Below are 20140 nucleotides of genomic sequence, written 5' to 3'. Positions count from 1 at the left end.
CCAACAACAGCAGTTCTTTGTGTTGGGCTTCAGACATTTAGGTTTTGACAGTGTTTCCGACCTTATGTCTATTTCTTTAAAGATCCTTTGATCCTTTTAACAACAATGGTGATGATGATGTTGATGATTATAAGCTAACCACTAACTAAAATGGATTAATGCCATTGCAAGATCAATTGCATGTCAATATCTTAGTTATAACTGCTTCATAATAAATTCATCAAACTAATAACAGGTTTACAGGACCTCTTTGAAATTGTTCTGCTTTTCTCTAAAATTCTTTTTTTTTTATTGTTGTTATGTACTGTGTAATGTTTGTTTGCATTTTTAGAGTAACTCCTGGCAGTATTACAAAGTTAATCTTGGTTTAACTTCTACACATTTGCTTTGGTACCTGTAGATACAATACACACAGTATACGTATAAGAAGTAAGTCAACCGGTGTGTCCTGAAAAGTCGGTCAATTCTAATACAAGGGAAAGAAGTTGGTCTCGAATTCAACCGCGTGATGGAGGTTGAGCACTGCCTCTAACTTTCCACTTTAGGGTTTTGGCTGTGGTTGTGGATTGGTCCAACTATGCAAAGAAGATGGAATATATATATATATGCCCGAAAGGCCACTGAGGCCATCTGAAGGCAAAAAGTGTCACATGCATCAAAGTAAAGCCAAATTTGTAGTTTTTTTGTGGTGTTCTGGCAGGTCTCTGTTGATGCCTTAGGCATAATAACTGATTATAGTTCAGTGGATGGAACCTGTTGATTGTTGTCGCCCCACTGCTACAGTAGATTATTGTGATACACTATCAGTACATGCTGTATATTCTTTATTTGATGTGTAGTAATCATTTTGTATCTTTCCTTTACTGTTTTTGTAGAGAACAATGGTGGGAAAGTTTGAACTGGAAACTGGTTTGCCAGAAAGTCTACTTACATACAACCTACATAGCTATTAGTGGACTGCTGAGTTGTGCAATTATTGCCTACCTGTAAATACCACCTTTGTCTAGTTGGTAGACAATTACTTTGGCTATCTTAAACTTGTTGTTTTCACTATCAACAATGATCAAGTGCTAGTACCTCAAGTTGACCAATCGCAGCTATTGTCTCCATAGGTTGGATGTGCAACTACGGTAAATGTAATTACTGTACCTCTAGGGGAGCTATGGTGTTATGTAGCCTCTGCAACACCCTGATGGAGATGCATAAATCTGGCTTCAGACAGAAATATTAACTGGGTTTCTCATAATCTGAACACAACCTTAACTACATTAGTCTTATTGAGTTATGATATTTACATGTGTCACAGGCCAGGTTATGATAATGTGGAGGACAACAGAAATCGCCAAGAACCTAAAGATACCTTCCAAGTTTTAGACGGCTATCTAGCTCTGCTTTAACCTCTAGCTGTTCATCATCCCACTCATTACTTTCTATGTGTTTCTAAGCGTTAACGTAACTTAGTCGTCGTAGTATTGCTGCTGTTTTACTTTACAGAGAAATTAATATATATACTTAGAATTTAACAAAGGCATTGGTATGGGGTCAGTTATATTGATTCCACTTTCAAGATACAGATTTCTTTCGTTGCTTGTGGTACTGCAGCCTAACAAGCAGTTAGAAAAGCCATTGTAGATTGTTATTCAAAATGCATTAGCAACAGTTTTGCTTCGCATTGAGACCCTTTGAAAGGCCTTGTTAAACATCAACTATGCACACGGATGAATGCATGCTAAAAATTACAGTTTACTCCTATTTGATATTTTGCTAAACAGAGCTACACTCATTTTGTATCCTTTGACAAGACCTGGAAATGTTACCTCTTACACAAGACTACAATATCATAGGGTAATTCCATTAGAAGGTTGTTGCTTTTTTTCCCGTGGTTAAAACGGAAGGACCCTCACTGATGATAATGAAGGCTATTTCTACAAATAACTGTAATTACATGTCACCGCTTTTTGAAACGTGACAAAGCAGACAATGTTGCTTTTATTGAATTCATTATGTAGACAGGCACTTCATCCTTTCATTTATCTCCCATTCGTTATGGCCTCACTGAACGTGTGTAAACTGACAACTGCACTTAATGTTATTCTCCATTTGTGGTTCCAAACATGATGTAAGCTATGTTTTTTATTTGTCGGTGCTTGTCCGTGCACATGTCTGACCTCAGTGGGAAATATGTATCTTCGGTAAGTCTTGTACTGTTGCTGAAGTAGCTTCACCACACAGAGATCAAAAGTCCCGCTTCACATCCTGTGTCATTTTTAGCTTGGGAGTATTAATCTCATACAGAGCTTCAGACACCTCTTATCTGGATGGCAGGTTGACATGTAAGGGGATATTTCGTCTTGATTCCGGCAATGAATGCAGCACACAGGCTATCACTTGGCCCACGCTGCATATGGAAGAGGAGAAATCACACCTTTTTTCTGACTTCCATTTTCATTTGTGCTCTCTCCACTCACTCTTTTCTGTCTCTTCTTTTTCTCTCTCCTGGAAATTATCACCAGCCATGTCAGGAGCCTTGTCGGATGGAGGGGGAGCAATGTGTCACACTGCCTCTTAAGTTTCTGATTGTCTAAATGACACAGAATCTCATCATACAGCTGTCTCCCTTTCTGACACTACAATTACCCATAATTCCCTCTGTCATTCACTGTCTCAAGGTTAGTATTTTATATCTCGAACAGAGGCTGAGGACATTTACATTTGGAGGCTAGAATACAAAAAGGGACAGAAGAAACACAGTTGTGTGTGTTACTGTGTATTTGAAAACTCTTCCCTCATTTAAAGGGGTTTCTATGACTTAGTTTGGTTGTTTAGCAAGCAGGATTTTTTACAAACTCAAATCCTTAAAAAAAACAGAAGGCTGTGTGGTTGCACTCCAGTGTAACTTATAATTCATATGAATCACCTTTTCCCATTATCCTAATGACTTTGTAAATGACCAAGCACCTTGTTTTAACTCATGCCGTTAACAAGCTTTGGCCACCAAAATAATATTCCTTGATACTACCCCTCAGGAAGTGGGTGTAGTCTGTCTCTCTTGACAAAGTGTGCTTAGTGAAAATGGTCCATTATCATGCCTCGTTTTACTCCATCATCTCTGATATTCTTATATGGTCTCTGGGTTAAACAGTACGTCTTCCCATCCTTTTTACCCCATCCCTCGAGTAAAGTGTTCTTCAAAGGTATATATTTCATTGCAAGCTGACAGCCTTGACACCATAATTGACCTGAGAGCTTCCATCTTACTCTTTTGAAATTCTCCGTTGTAATGTGTGTCAACTAGATAAAATGATTCCCATCTCCACCTTCCTCTGGATTTCCATTTGCAAAGGCGGCTGACTGACTGACTGGCGCAGGCTCCATTATCATTCTGTGTGAATGTCTGTGATCAGGGGGACCGATGCCAATGGTTTCATTGTTTGGAACAGGTGCTCACACTTTAGTCCTATACGTTAGTCAAGCATGTGGAGCTTTTAGAAGGGTTAAATAGTTTGTGATAATGTCAGGTTTGATTCTTTGTGAATAGGCTTCACTCTGCCTGACAGACCGCCTTGTCTGTCTGTCAATGTGTCATTGTTTCATTGAGGCAAAATTAGTTTTAGGGTTTTATTAAATTTGCTTATGACCTCCACAATGTTCATATTAGTACACTGGAAATTTCCAAGAGTGGGAATGTAATATACATTTTAACGTTTTGAGTTTTGCCAATTCTGCAGTTTGTGTCGTGCATGAACGAGAAGAGTAGAATGCATGTTGGTCTACTAATTGCATCCTCAAATAATCTATGTACACAACAAGGTGTTTTCATTTGGGTGTGCACATACAATGGATTGTTCCCACATTCATCCTGATAATAAATTCTAGTCTGCCCCCTTTCCCATCTTTGATAATTGTTGCATCTGTTTCCTACATGGTTTTTATTACCACCGTGGTATCTGTCACATGTGTCATTTCACTTAAATCCACCATCAAATAGAAGGACCCTGAAAACATTTCTCTTTGGTAAAAAGACGAGCACCTTTTCCCTTTTTGTTCCATTCTTTTTGCTTCTTTCTCACATGTGGCTATAAAAAGACTTGCTCTGTTTTTGTATGCCATGTCATATTACTAAGTTTCACGCTTGCTCCATGAACCTGAGACATATTTTCTGCTTTCCCCCGGGCTAATTGGGAGATTGTTAGGACTGTCTATCCAGAGCCTGATGCCCCCAAATGTGTCAATGTGCTGCTCTACATGTCTTCTAGTCAGTATGGGGCATGTTTTTCAGAGCAGATTGTTATTAGATTAATTAACACTGTATTGACAAACTGTGATAGGATTGCATGATCTTTTCTCACCTTTGGAGACGCTCTTTTTTTGGTTTTTCAATCAAAGTAATAATGAAAATAGACTATTGTGTGAAGTGCAGCATTCGAAAGTGAGATAACACTTAAAGTGGTAGCTCTTCTCTTGATAAAGGATCTTTGAGGAACTTTTAATTAGAGCAGTGTACTTTGTGTTGAATAAATGTTACCCATGTGTTTATTTTACCTTTGTCCAAGCTTACAAAGTAGAGGGAGGCTTTATGTGCCTGAGTAAAAAGGCTTCAGGGGAAGCGGCACTAAGGTCCAGTCCCACTTACGTTCACTGGTAAGCCTGTTGGGCATCTGGCTTTGTTCCTCTTATAGGCTCCTTATCAGTGGCCTGATGCGGTTGTCCCCTCGCATGTTCTTCTTGTTCCTCAGCTGGGCCAATTCGATGCCCTAAGTGCTCAAATTGAGCCATTTTGTCTCACTTTGAAACAAACTAGGAGCTATTATGCGTTTTTGTTTTTTTTGTCATACCCCTCCTCCTTGTCTCCTCTCCACATTGGCCTTGGTCTATGTAGTTTGTCAGTCCCCCCTGCCTTTCTCTGCTCTTAAGTTTGAAACGCTAGCCTTGTGAGGGGTCAGTGTTTCTACTCCAGCAGTGTCAACTTCAATCTGGGGCGATTTGGTGTGAAATGTGTGCCATGGTGTGGGGGCTTGGAGGTCAAAGCCCCAGTAATTGATGTTGCTTATTCATCTGCTTTTCCTTGTCTACTCTCACCGCAGCACAGCAGCTAGTTTTGTTTGTCTAAATTGTTTGAAGATTTACTGTAGGTCTTAGGGCCTTGAGAAGCATCCCCCTTCTGCACTTTGTCTGTGTTCCTACCTAGCAGGGGGTTCAGCACTGGGGACACACAATGGTGCCGGCACAAAAGAGGCTTTCCCCAACACAGGGCCTTGAGGACATCTCATAGCATGATACTGAGCACAAGGAGACACACAATAGTGGAGGCACAAAAGGGGCTTCTCTTAAGACAGGACTCAGAGGACATCTAGCATGACAAACAGGGCAACTCTCACTGTAATTAGCCATGGAGCCAGCCTGACCAATGGCCTGAGATCAATGAACTACCAATAAAAAGTCTTTAAAAAAACGAAAGGCAGGGAAGAAGGTTATTGGCAGAAATTTGGTGACATAATGCAGCAAACCAAATGAAAGTTCGTTGAAGGTATGGTCCTAGATTAACAAGACAGCCGTGTTTGAAAACCGATATCCTTTCTCTCCACTGAACTCTTTGGGTCTGCTGATCTTTCTTCCACCCGGTTCCTTCTGAGGAACGATGCCTGCTAGCTGAAGCGCAGGATGAAATGCTGGATCTGTTTAAGCACAAAGAGGAACGCAATGACGGAGCCACATTTAATCTGGCCCTTTAGCATGTCAGGCGGCTGCATGGGTGGTATGTCCTCCAGGGCCTTTGAAGAGGGCCGATTTAGAGAAGAGATTTGGATCATTACACAATAAAGAACACTTCATAAGTACTGAAGTGAGTTGGAGAAATGACGGTTAATGATGTTGACAGCAATTCACCTCTGCTGAATTACTGAAAGATTTGACTCAACTTGCCTTCTTTAATGAGCCTCACTCAGTAAAGGTAATGGGCCAGCGGTAAGACACGGAGAGAGGCGGGGAGGGGAGAAAGTGAGAGAGTGGGAGGGATTTATTCTTTTTTTTTTTTTTTACTCAGGGAGCTGCACTGCTGTCTGTGGTTTACACTGGGCTGATAGACTATCACATACCCGTTAAGCTGCCGTGTCATGGCACTACAGAGACAGAAAGGCCAAGATATGTTTTCAAAGCTGTGTGTATATGAATCACTAGATCTTGTGTTACTGCGGTGTTTCTATCTTTATAAACTGTTAAAATAAGTATACTAATTGCTCTTGCAAAATGACCAGTGAATACTTTATATAAGTAACTTTTGTCCCTTGCTTTCAAATATTCTGCAATTGCACTTTCACACTGTGCAGTTTGTCGTAATGTGCAAGGTTTTCTCCCAATAGGTGTCCATCATTTATTATGATTTTCTTCTAAGTCTGTCTTCTGGATTTTATTTGCTCTGCTTGGACCAAATAAGCCTATTTACACACTTCTGGAGCAAGAACACTGATTCCAGCCTACAGCTCGTTCACTGTTGCTAATCATGCATGTTTATGTGCAAGTTCGTGACAAAAAGCCTAACTGACAGCGCGACTGTTGATTTGCACTTCTATTTTTTTCCACTTCTGACTGTCATCCCATCAAAGTAACATATCTGTCTGTGTCTTTGAGTGTCTCACGCTGAATGATGAATATGTACATCCAAACTGGGATTCAGTGTCAATTATGCATTGACGGAGATGTCACCCAGAATGTAACATTTAAATTAAAATGATGGCATTCAATTTCAAACTGCCTTGTGCGGTGACATATTCTATTATCTCCTTCCGAGGTGTAGGACAAGGCAAAAACAACAACGATGAACGGAGGAACTATCCCAAAGGTCAAATCAATAACTTTGCTGTTTCTCTGCTTTTTCTTGTTGGTACTGATACATGTCAATCATTAAGCCTATTTATAGGCTTGTTAGAGCTAAAACATGCTGGCTTTCATTGTCATCTTGGAAAATCTCAATATAGTCGTTAACTTACCAGGTCTAGAAGGCCCTGAAAACCTTCCAGCCTAGTGAATGGTGTTGCAAGCTGCACTGAAAACATAAGTCAATGTAACTTCAGTTATATTGATTTCCCTATGACGATTTTACATGAGCAGTGTAATGGTATTATTTGTACATGGAAGTGCGGCAAGCTCTAATTCACACGGGGGGGGGGAATACAAGGCTTGATATTTTAATTGGCAGGAATACTTGTCTAATTATCACTTTTCTGTTTGCTCTCCACGCTGAGATTATGTAATTATCCTTTTGAAACATTGTGGAATGATATTGCTTTTTTGTGTGTCATATTCTGAGACGCCTCTGTACCTGACACTCAGCAAGCCACTTAATAATATGCTAGAAAGGCAGCTAATTATATTATAATAATGGCTTGATGAAAGCAATAAGGCAGGCTGGTGAATGAGTGATAGCACTGTTGGACTGCTCAAGTTATAGCTTCATCTCAAATTACTGTAATCGCAGCAAACAGGAAGTTCTTTAATTACTAATGTGTTTATTCATTACGCCAAAAGAATTTGGAGTCTTTGCATTTGTTATCATTATGCAAATTGCAGTTCATTCTAAATGATATGTTTCCCTGCAATGATATTTTCAGCAAATTGAATCCCTTATCAAGTTAATTACTCCATGTTTACAAGCCCCCCCCCCCCAAGCTACGGTATCCCAATTACAGACTACACCTGTTCCATTTGTGGGATTTGTATTTGTTACATGTGTCATTACATGTTCTCCTGCAGAGCACAGGTTTGTCAGGGGGGAAGAACCACCGGTTAGACCCCTCACTGGGCTTCCAGATTTCATCCTGTATCAACAAACGTTCTGTGCTGACTGGTGTCGTCTAGTTATGGGATCCTTTGCACAACAGAGGCAGGAACACAGCTGACACACGCTTCCGCAGGACCAGCGGTGGGGGTAGATGGGTGATCTGACGGAGGGCGCGCCTGAGCAGCGGCAGCGTCAACAGCAGCCGCAGACTGCTTTCGAAACTTTTTAATTAGCACTAATTACCTTTGCAGGAAAATGTTGAGGCTTGAAAGGATTTGTGTCAGCAAGTGGGAGATCAAAGATTGTGGTGCTGTGCATTTTAATCTGAACACTGAGGGGTAATAGGGGGCTGTTTGTGTGTTAGAGAGAGGGAAGGAGGGAGAGAGGGTGAGAGGAGGAAACGAAGCATCCCAGGTGGTACTTGAGCAGTCTACCTCTAGTAATGCTGTCTACCAATCACACCACAGGTCCCGTCACATTATAAAATGTTCCACTAATATAAGGAAATTAACTTTTTGTTTTTTTTATTGTTTAATCGAATCATGGCTCTCGCTCGTTTTGTTCATTTACTCCTTTGTCTGTGTGCATGCGTTCCTCAGTGTCAGTATGTGGAAGCCTGTGATTTTTTTTTTTTTTTCAGCCGCTTCATCAGACTGACGGGCATTTCATAGAGGTGGTTTTTAATGCATGCCTGCACATCACTGTGGCAGGGTCATCCATCAGACTTCAAGACAACATCGATCATTTGCCATGAAGAGAGCGCAGGGTAGTGATTATTTGCTATTAGGTGGATGCTCAGGCATACAAATGGCTGGCAGTTGACAGTTGAACTCACTCAAACGTAATGCGGGATGGCTCCCCCTCTCAGGGAAATGTTGACAAGCACTGAGCCTGAACACTGTAATGACAGAGCGTACAGGCAGACAGGGCACTGAGGGATTCTTCCTCACAGATCGCGGCATCTATTATTTAATGGTTCCCTTATTTCATTGCAAGAGAACATGAGTTCATTTCTAGTTACACATTCTGTAGACGTATTCTAGTTTTGTGCATTCTTTTATCCATGAAAAACGAATTGTGTAATGTGGAGTATACCATAGGCTGATTGACCCTGTCACTGTAATGTTATTATACACACTTAAAAGATGTGTGAGGCTGTGTAGCATGCATGAGAGGTTGTGTCTGCTTGTTTGTGCCGCATTGATGTCCTCGCTGACTGAGAAGCCATCAGTGAATTGATTTTCAGCTCCTGCTCACTGAGAGAGGAGGGTGTTCGTCATGTTGATAGACAACTAATCTTTCAATACAAACATTCACAAGACACATGGCCATACTTTGAGCACAGTCCAGGTACTATGAGGAGGGAAGTGCTGTGTAGGCTCTGAAAGGAGCCCGGCCCTTACGAGCAATACTGCTTGCCTCCCTTCTCTGGTGATGTATTTCACAGTGTACAATTTAGTGTTGTACATTGGAAGCAGCTGTCAGTCTGTGACAAACCTCATTTGCTGAAACTTCAAAAGAGACGTCCACCTTTTTTGCAGGGATCTCTCCATTTCTTTCTTCACCGGGAAAGAGGCAACGCTCTCCTACCTCTCAATCGGGTCATTGTTGGAGCTTAGACTTCATCCGGGGCCAAACCGGGGTCAAGCAAGGCTTATGAGGTTGGGCCTGACAGGGATGTCTGTCAAGTCCTTATCCCTTGGCCAGGGTTGATCCAGCGTCATTAATCAGACAGGGATTGGAGATGCAAGGGGAAGCATGAGGCCAGGTGCTGACCCCAGTACAGTTGCTTTGATTTTGTCTGGCCCTGACTGTGCGTGTGTGCCTGTTTGTGTGTGCGTGTGTGTGTATGTGTGTGAAGTGACAGGATCAGCCCCTGTCTGATTCACAGTGCTCTCAGCCCCTCTGTCAGCGCTAATGACATTGAGAGAGAATATTAACCTCACACACTCAGCAGGAAATATCCACGGGGATAGTCTATAACTCAGACACTGCAGGATCCACACTGGTATTATCATTCAAACACACCGAAGCTAGCTTTAAACGTTCAGCAGACGCACCATGGCGTAGACATTTTCAACAAATTAATCTGCGCTTCTCACATAATAACCTCATATAGCACCCAGTAATGAGCGATGCTATTCAACTTCTTCATCAACAAAAACTTTGCTAATTGTATTTCACAGATTTCTTCTTGCTTGAATTTGTTTATGCTCTCTAAAAATATATATTTTTGTTTTGCAAATGATGTAACGCTGCGTAAAGTTCAATCTGGCATGCCACCTCCAATTGACAGCTTTGTAGCTAGTGATGCTCTACACAGGAGCAAGCATAGCGCAATATTCAGAACAGATTAAGAGTGAACCCACATAGAGAACAGATTTGCTGGCGGCTCCGAACGTACTCTAATGATTTGCATTGCCATTAATAGTAATTTGCAGCTGCCTAGGAGGAGACATGTAATCCCCTTCCCATGTGTGAATTGACATGCATTCAGGGAAGGCTATGTGTGTCCTGGACGTGTGATCTTTAAATGACTGCCACCTGAGGCCTGGCAATACAGAGAGAGAAGTGCCACACGGAGCATTGACTGTCTACATGTGAGGGAGATAGGGGGGGGGGGGTGGTGAGAAAGGGAGAGCTGTGGGGGAGATAGAGACAGATAATGACTAATTCCCCATCGCCATCAGAGATGCATGTACAGAGACACGTATAGGCCATAAACTGTAGCTGGAGGGAAGAGTGCTGGAACAGACCTGATCAGCGCTGTGTGGAGGTGGTAGGAGGGATGTTGGGGGGCTTGAGGGGTTGCAAGGCATTCATTTGCTTTACAGATAATGCCATCTTATTTACCACGAGCTAATCCTGATAGTGTTTTGCATTTTGGTATTTTTTTAATGTCTATTTGTGTTTTTGTTTTGGGTTAGAGTGATGAAATGCAGCTGTGTTGAACTCATGGATACTTGTGTATTAATAGGTTGTATGTTATCCTCAATTCTTCCTTTATTGACACAAAGCTTTATAACTGTAGGCCTTCCACACTCACGACCACTCTGTTACAAAAACATCAGCTCTATCAAGTCATTCAGTATCGTATTTAACATTAACACAAGAAAACATATCTAAAGATTGGTGGAAATAAACTTATTTCCACTGCATTTGTTTATTAATTCAAATGCATTTCTTCAAAAAGTGTCAGTAAACAGGACAAAATAATGCACATTGATGCAGTTATATAATGGTAATAAGACTTGTTTCCTAAAATAAGAGTATATTGAGAACTGTTGGATAATTACTTTAATTGCACAATTTGGTAACATGGCTAATTTGCTATGTTACTGATCAAGATTAAGAGATACTTTGCACTGCACAGGGTGGCAAGAGATATCATAATGTTTCTTATTTTAGGCTGAATGGCTCTCCAGCCTCCGTCCTCCCTCTCTAACCAGCCCTCCTCCATTCACCTTTCTTATTAAGTTTATTAAAGCCAGTCCACATACTGGGTTGCCCAGGTCCAGTTCCTTTTCCCATTCATTACAGTACCTTATCCTGGCAGGCAATCTGAAGTGTGCTCTGAATAGTCCATTATGCACATATGAAGGCCATCACGGCCCTAGTATTGGTCAATTCATCAAACATTTATCTGTTGCCTTCTGAACAGGACGTCATTATGCCTGTCACTCTGCAGCTCTGGCCGGCCGTTTAGAATAACAGTGCATTGCTTTTCTGCACAACTGTGACCCTTGAGAGGACATCAGCCCTTTAACTGTGGACTGCACCTGCGAGGGCTGTCCAGCTTTTCAAAGTGTTTGTGTGTGTGTGTGTGTTTGATATACCTTAGACTCAGGAGCTTTTTCAGTATTGCTGTGCTATCTGCAGGGATGTGGCCTCTGTGATGTGATCTCTTTCACCATTCCGGTAATTGGGAAGACTCTGAGCTTGTTTTACATTATAGCTCTGTATTTAATGGCTCAGAACTAACTCCACATTGGACCTATTGTCTTCAGTTTCAAAAAAATTTAGATTCATTCAGGCAGCAGTTTCAAAAACAGCGGACATAATAAGCGAGACTGTGTAACACGCGCTTTTTCATCTGCTGCTTGAGGATATATGACATGACAATGGCACACACCATTGGCAGGAGTGATTGACATTTCAGCCAATAATGGTCGAGAGTTTTCTTCCCTCTGTTGTCAGCAGTGGTTCATCAATCACTGTGTCTGCATTAGTATTAGTGTATTGATCCGGCAGGGCTGCTCTCTGGGTCAGTGTCTCTCTCCAGCGTCCTTGTCTGGTGTCTCACATAGTTCCCTGCTTCCTGTGCTGAGTTTCTGCTCCAGCTAAATATTTGTATATGTGCTCTGTGTGCTCAGTAGGCCGGATCTTAGCAGATAATGGGGATTTCAACACATACATGCACTACTTATGTCAGCTCAAAAGCACACACACTGATGCACACAGGGCCGTATGATGTATGATGCTGAGCTTACACAGGCTAAGTGGTAGGCAAAGCGTAAAGACAGCCTGAAGTATTAGCTCTGACAATGAGGCTGATCATAATTATCTTAACAAGGAGAGGATTCATCGCCTCACCTCGTTAAAGCCACCGCCTGTCTCTGTCTCTCTCTCTCTCTCTTGCTAGTTAGAGGCTTAAGAAAATGCATTAGATCACACGTTACTATGGAAATCACAATTATTTAAATTTGTACAATTAGGTGACACAATATGATGTGAGTAAATTATTTTTCATATAGCATTTGTAAGATTTCCTCCATTGTTTTTTGTAAATTGATTTTCATAGCTAATGATATACATGAATATAAATTACATTATCAGATGTATGAAACAAGCCAACAATGGTAGTATTAGTAGTAGTAGTAGTAGTAGTAGTAGTAGTAGTAGTAGTATTTACCATTGCACTGGAACTAAAGATACATTACTGAATATTGTCATTATCACAACATATTTTGAAGAAGGTGAGTTACATCAAACTGTACTAACATTAGAAAAACATGTCCTGTGTGTGTTACATGTGTGTTATGCCTGTGTTTGCCATTTACCAAACCTCTACAGCACTGCGACTCAAGTCGATTATGCTCATTAGTTTTGTTAATAGCAAAGGCTGCCCTTTTTTTCATTTTTTTAAAGAAGTGAAGTACTTTTACTGCAGTGCTTGAACTTTGTTAGTTTTCCAAGCCACACATTAAAACAAGAAAGCTTATAAAAAGTAATGAAACCAGCAATGGAAATCTGCAGAGGGAGCACAGAAGGCTGAAAAGTATTAGAAGTTCAATCCCCACACTGTATTTAATGCTGGATGGGAGTCAGTGGCTCTCCCCTGGCTGTGAATTTAACTGATTAAATCATCCAGTGCACGCAGCAGTGGTGACATGAAAACAACAATTAATAAGGCTCCCTCCTGTGCCATGCGGCTCCTTTTAACCGAGCAGCTAATAACATAACCCACAGGACTGCAGCCCATCACACGCACACACGCACGCACGCACGCACGCACGCACACACACACACACTTACAGGTGGCAAGAGTTAGTTAGCAACCTCTGTTCACAGAAAATGCAATAATGTTTATCCAATATGGTGTGTGCCTAACTATACATTAGCCTCACAGATTAATTGCATGTTGTACCATATTCCCTGTCTGCTGAGAAATGTAAAGTTTGTTTTATAATTGCTAGTTTGGGCCATTCAAAAAACAATTCTAGTGAAAATCATGAAAAATCTACACGACAAACAGCAATAAACTGATCAAAGAGAAACAAAAAAAAAGCATAAATTCTAATGGGGTTCATGAGTTTTCCCATCTCTATAGATTTAAGTATTCTAGCTTAATGGGTCTTTTTGCTTTCATAAATGAGAAGCACCACGGGGGGAGAAAACAAAAAAGAAACCAGAGAAGGATTTCATAAAACTGGCACATCTCTCCATTCATCCATCTTGCCAATGCATTAATCAGACCTGATAAGAGGTTGTCAGCTAGCGGCTTTGCCAGCACACTGGCTAGGTGCTGTCAGCTGTTGTTGTGGGTATCAAGTGTGCGTGTTTGCAAAAGGTTGATGTCTTTTGAAATGAGGCAGCTCACTCCGCCTCACTCGCAAGTCTACAGCGTATCGCTTATTTGTCATTTTCCACGCAAGAAGAAAGATGCAAAGATGAAAGATCATGTTGCTTTGTAGTTCAAAGTTGCTGCCAGTGTGTCCATTCTGTGCATCTATGTGTGTTTTTTAGGCCAGGAACTACGTATACTTGGAGTTCAAGCTGATTGGCCAGAGAAAGCCCCCAAGAAACCGCAAATGGAGCAGTTGGTGTGGCAAACTAAAAGGGTGTAATACATGGCTAACCACTGACAAGTCAACGTTTTAATAGAGCCAGGTGTATATTCGTACACTGCATTGCAATCATCTTTTTATTTATTTTTTATTCCTTCCTTACTTTGTGGTTAAGTTTACATAATAAATGTGACTGCATATTATGCCCTGCCCCCATGAAGCTTATTGCTTTTTGCCATACATTTGCAGATTGTCATAATGGAGGTGTTATATTTACATAGCTCTAAGTTGGTATGTGTTATGGCAGCCATTGACACTAGGCAGATCTAGAAAGGAGCAATAGTTCACACTGCAGCTGTGTGAAGACCTGACTGTACCTTGAGATTGTCATGTTGCAATGTGACACAGCTTATCTCAAGGTGAGCTGTTCGCTTTTAGAATTAGAATCATGCTCTACTATATAATTCAGAACATTTTGAGCTTGGAGTAAATCATTTCTATCTGGAAATTATATTTAATAATTAAAAATACTGTGTTAAAATAAAAAATACCCGTTGTGTTAACTCTGAGGAATAATTCCTGAGAAGTGTACAGTCGGTATGTGTCAAGTTCTGGCAGATTTAAATGTCAATGAAGTCACCCAGGACACGTTAACATGGCATGCTGACAGTGTGAAGGATTAGACAACACACACATTGCCTTTGTGCACCTTCCATGACTTGAACTTTGCAGGGCCCTAACATTACTCCCAACACCTCCATCATTGTAATGCCTGTGTGTGTGTGTGTGAGAGAGACAGAGAGGGAAAGAGTTGAGATGACCCTTCACCCCTCTTTGCAATTTGTCAAAAAAAAGAAGTGGAAAGGCAAAATTCCTCCTTAAAGAAAAACATCCTTTGATGTTAAAATCCCAACACTAACCCCTATCGCGGTAGAGTTGCAAAAAAGTTTCCCCTTCCATTCCATCTGTGATTGCGAGTGTATTCTGGTTCCTCTGTGAAAATGATGGATGACAAGTTAAATTTGTGTCTGGGGAGTGAAGGTGAACTGTGACAGAGTGATTTGTCTTGGGAATGGAGGGTTAGGGTCAGGCGAAACTGGGCGCCTCAAGGCACAAGACATTGACAAATTCATCCTGCCCGCCGCATTTCTGAAGCCTTTTGTTTTGAATCCTGGCTACTCACAAGTGACCCCCATCCCTCATCCTGCCAGCCGCTGAAGGATGCCTCACCATGCCAGGGGAGCTCAGCACCACTAATTCTTGTCATTCACTTCCCTGACAGGCCCAGACCCATACACTCCCGGCGTATGAAAGAGGGGAGGCTGAAATATATATTTCTGCACAATAACAGCTGACCAGATTTAGAGCCGTAACAGTTTTCCTGTTGCCTTATCTTTTGCAGGTCACTGGCGGGTCTCAAAATGTTCACTGTGCTGGAAGAGCTGGTCGTTGACAACAATCTGCTTGGAAATTACCTCCAGTTGCCCAGGTTACCCAACCTCCACACCCTTACACTCAATAAGAACCAAATATCCTTTCACACTAATCACTCCACTATTCCATTTCTCATTTCGATTTGCATTTTACTCTCCAGACATATCACATACATCAGTATCAGAATCAACAGTGCATTTTGTTTACATTCACATGTTGATGCAACTTGCACTTGTCTCAGAGAACCAGTTTTGAATGTTGTGCTTTTGTAGGGAGCGCTGTGTGTTTCACAAGAGAGAAGAGGAACTTGGCTGTCACAGAGCCCCACACAGAACTAGTTTCTGAACCACAGGGACCTCTAGTGGAATCAGATTTTAGAGTCAACATAACAGATGTGTTTTATTTTTAAAGGGAATAAAGAGTGTAGGATTAAAACTCCATAGAATGAGACATAATGTTTTTGTGGTGTATTTGCTGTTATTTTAAATGATAAAGAATCAAATCAGGATATTTGATATTTGGATCCATTATACATAATTACACTTCTTTAACGCACTGAAATAAAATAAATCACAAATTAATTTGTCACTAAACGCACTAGAACACCCGCATTTTGGCCCATAGATTATAGCGGCTCTGTGTGTTCTACTTTCCACCTGAAGTAAACACGTTTAAAAAACAGAGCTCCGCACAACCACCCTAAATTCTAGGCATAGACACATTGCGAGGCTGTTTATGATCAGTCAGAAATGTGTGAACTTCCCGTCTAAGCTTCAGAACAGGTTTCGCAATGTGTCCTGTTTTCCTCTGGTTATGCAGATCCTGCTGGGTAACGATGTTCACTCTCTTGCACATTCACACACACACACACACACACATTTCCAGAGTCAACATTAAAACTGGGGCTCCTTGAAGTGTGCGTCTGGGACTGTGTGCTGAGTTTGGTTGTGAAGTGGTCGGCACATGCTAATAGGCCAATTATGTACATCCTGTCGTGGCACAGTGCCATTTTAAAGCTCGAGCACTGCATTAGTGCAGTTGTATTTTGACACTTTGGGGCTCAATTTTCCAAGTGAATGTATTAGTGATGAATGTGCCTGCTTAGGGGCTGTTTGTTTTTTCCACGTTTCGCAAAAGTTTTCCACAGCACGGCTCTGGGAAGCACGGACTGTTTGAACCACAGGGCATCCATCATTTTGTCACTGTTCTGCACCCGGCCACCTAGGAAATGAAAGAGATCGAGAGAAAGGGAGAGAGAGCAGCAGCCAAATTGTGTCACTACTATATGCCAAAGCCTGCACCTTAAATTGCCCCTCTGTCTGCCCAGTCTCACAAAGCCAGTGACTAACCCCTTTGAGCACTTCGGTAAATTTGACAGTGACGTGTTTTAGTGCAGACAGGCACTGAAGGGGCTGTGCGGGTAGTAAATGCTAATGTAATTAACAGCGTTAGGTCCTTGACATCCGCCCTTTGACACCTGACTGATATCGAGGCCCTGCTGGAACACTTGGCTGATGTGACCCCGTCACTGGTGTACCTAAGCCTGCTGGGAAATGAGGCCTGCCCCAACCAGCTGGTCAGCCCGGATAACGATGAGGACGACTACCAGAGATACAGGTCAGTTACAGCATGGACTGTGGTGATGTTATACATAAATAAGGAACAGATATCACTCTGACCCGTTTAAATAGATGGATAGATAATGTTCAGTGTGTTAGGTTCAAGGAACCTCTAGACTGTGGGGAAACCGCATGTAATCCAGCCTCTTACACAAAGAGAACCGGTTTCAATTATAAACAAAGCATTTAATACCGCTCATGCTAAAACAATTGCATAGTGGAGTACATCATTTACAGTTACACCGAATATGACCTGCTCACCCCAAATATCGTTACCACCCACCCAGTGGTACAGGAGCAAGAGAACGGAAGTTCTTTCTCTCCCGCCTTACATAGTTCAAAAAACATCCCATAATGTCCGTAGTTCCTATTGGCTAAATCCAGCTGGCTCCTCCTCTCTCAGCCAGCTAGGACCCCCCTGGCTCGGGTGATGCTCCTTCTGCGTCCGCTGCAATTGCCTGTCTAGAAATCTCTGTCTATCCCTCTGCTACTCTTTACAGTTTAATACATTCAATGACTGTCTTTTATGGCTTAACACTTCTATGATAAACATACTATATAAAGATAAGGTTTTGCAACTTTTGGCAAAAACTTCACAAGTTTCACAAGCATAGATCTAAAGGTGCTACAAATTCTACTAAGATACACTTCTAACTACAAATCACTTGTAACTACAAATCCTAAAACACTTCTACAATTATGAATCTTCTAATTATGTATTCCAAGACACTTCTAATTATGATTTCTTAATTATGAATTATTAAACACTATTATAATTTCTTAAAGCACAGTTCTAAACCCAAATTTCCTACAAGTGTGGGTGTGTTTATATTTCAGACAGTTTTGATACTAAGCTATTCAGAGTCATAGCTTTTTGTAAGTAATGGATTTGGAGATGTTCCTTTTTTTTAGAACATCCAGCCCCCTACATTTCACTCGCAGACTGTGGATTCAACCACATCACTCTAAAAGCTTTGTCAACTGGCCCCTCTACACTCCAGTTTGCAAAATGGATTTCATGTGTGACTAGTCACCACCACAAATGAGTGTTTACTACCCTACCTTACCAGAGCAGATGATGCATTAAACATCAAGCTAGGCCTCAAGCCATGCAATATGACCACCATTTGTCAGGGTCCTTTACATGAAATGCGATAAAAGGCGAAAAGCATACTCTCTTTTGTCTGTTTTAGCCCTAAGTGCTTGTTTCTGACTCTGCGTTGCCTATTAATCATTTACCACCCATGCCTTTCTTGAATAATCTTTCTTCTCTCTTTTTGTCGTCCCCCCCTCTCTCACTTTGCCTCCCCTTCTCCCCCTTTCCCCTCTGCTCGCATGCTTATCTTGCTGGTGAGGAAAGCTGTTCTGTTTTGACTGACAACGTCTAGGGTCCTGTAATGTAATATTCATAATGTGTCACATAGTAAAACATAAATTTGAGCGTGATGCAGATTTCATGTCTGACAAGGTTAGGCTGTATGCAGGTCGTGACAGCACTGGCCTTGGGCAATAAATACCCAGCCCAATGCCTCGGGAGCTCTTGGTCTCTCAAGTGAACTACCCTAGTGCGTTGCATCGGTGCCCCAATTAGTGCAATGACATAGAAACATAGTATTCATTCATACAGCATTGTGTAGTCTGCGTGGAAATACAACAGTTCAAGGCTGTGGCTAAGTGGATAGCAGGGTCGTCTTTCAATCAGAGGGTCGGCGGTTCAATCCCCGGCTCCGGCTCTGCTAGTCGCATGTCGATGTGTCCTTGAGCAAGACACTTAACCCCAAAATTGCTCCTGTAGTTGTGCCTACGGTGTAGAAATGTGATAGACTCTGAATTGTAAGTCGCTTTGGATAAAAGCGTCTGCTGAATGACTGTAATGTAATTATATGTTAATAATGGTAACTGAATTTTCAGAGTTGTGCTTATGGGACACCATCTCCTCAGAAAAGTGAAACATTATAACAGAAGTAACTCAACCTCTGTTTTTTTTCTTCTCTTTGTTTCTGTGATGTATAAAGATTAACATGTCTTTATGTGATACTTTGACCTCTTATCTTGAGGAAAGTTATCAGTTTGTCCGATCTGGTTATGTTTCAGATCAAAGAGCTTGTGCCTGAGGTGCCTCAACCACCAACTGTAATGTTCACTCAACCTTTTTTTAATGGCATGATTCCCCACAATGTCTATAGGTATTATTCTGTTTCTTTGTTTTCTTATATAGGTTAGTGATTGTTTAAAAACACACTTTTATGGGCCCCAGAGTTATCGAATATCCTCAAGTAATTCCAATCAACTATTGGTTTGACCTTTACCAGAGTAACCACGTTTTATTTAGTGCATAACAGGTGAGCTAAACAAAAATCATTTAAAATGTGTCTGTCTTTGTAGTTGGAATTTACAGGCAAAATACAGTAAAATTCAACAAATATAGAGGACAAAGTTTCAAGCAAATAATTATTGTTAAATGTATTTCTGTGAATTGTTTAACATCAGTTATTGCTTATTAATTGTATCTATTTAAAACTATATAAAACTCAAATAAATACATTAAATCATAGCTAAAATAAATTAACAAAAAATCAAATAAATGATTACATACATCATACAGAATGCGTATTCTCTTAGAAACTTGTCTTTATTTTCCATAATTTTCTACCAAATTACAGAGTTCGTTAAAAAAGGACGTTTAAGATAAGTATAATAATAGCAAAATCTAGTTTGCTCTCCAACATCCACTTCCAAGGGCAACAAAAACCCTATTGTTGTTATGACATGTTTGGTATTGCCAAAATAAAGTGTATGAGTCAGAGTTTTTTTTTTCTTCCAGTCCTCTCTCCTCCCCCATACCCCCCTGTGCTCTCGTATCCTCCCTCTACGGTTGGTTTGAATCATTAATATCCCTACTGGCTGACAGAGCCTTGTCATCTGCTCTGACCCTGTGATGGTAGGTTACCTATAGAGAATAACCTCCCTGCATGTCTCCCAAGGGCATCTTCACATTTCATCATGGAAATGCCCTGAACAAA

General features: G+C 41.1%; 1 protein-coding gene across 2 annotated transcripts in view; it reads left to right on the top strand.

Annotated features, from left to right (window-relative positions):
* lrmda (leucine rich melanocyte differentiation associated) overlaps positions 1–20140 on the top strand; it is a 187672-nt gene that overhangs the window by 109304 nt on the left and 58228 nt on the right. For both annotated transcript variants that reach the window (XM_076085580.1, XM_076085579.1), the window contains exons 3-4: positions 15467–15593; positions 16976–17115. In XM_076085580.1, the coding sequence (XP_075941695.1) occupies positions 15467–15593; positions 16976–17115 (267 nt within the window). The remainder of the gene's footprint in view (positions 1–15466; positions 15594–16975; positions 17116–20140) is intronic.

This window comes from Anarhichas minor, unplaced genomic scaffold (assembly GCF_050575085.1).
Source record: "Anarhichas minor isolate MPS153535 unplaced genomic scaffold, ASM5057508v1 ptg000174l, whole genome shotgun sequence".
In the NCBI taxonomy this organism is placed as follows: Eukaryota; Metazoa; Chordata; class Actinopteri; order Perciformes; family Anarhichadidae; genus Anarhichas; species Anarhichas minor.
Note: the sequence above shows the minus strand (reverse complement) of the source record. Positions and strands in the feature narration are given on the sequence as shown.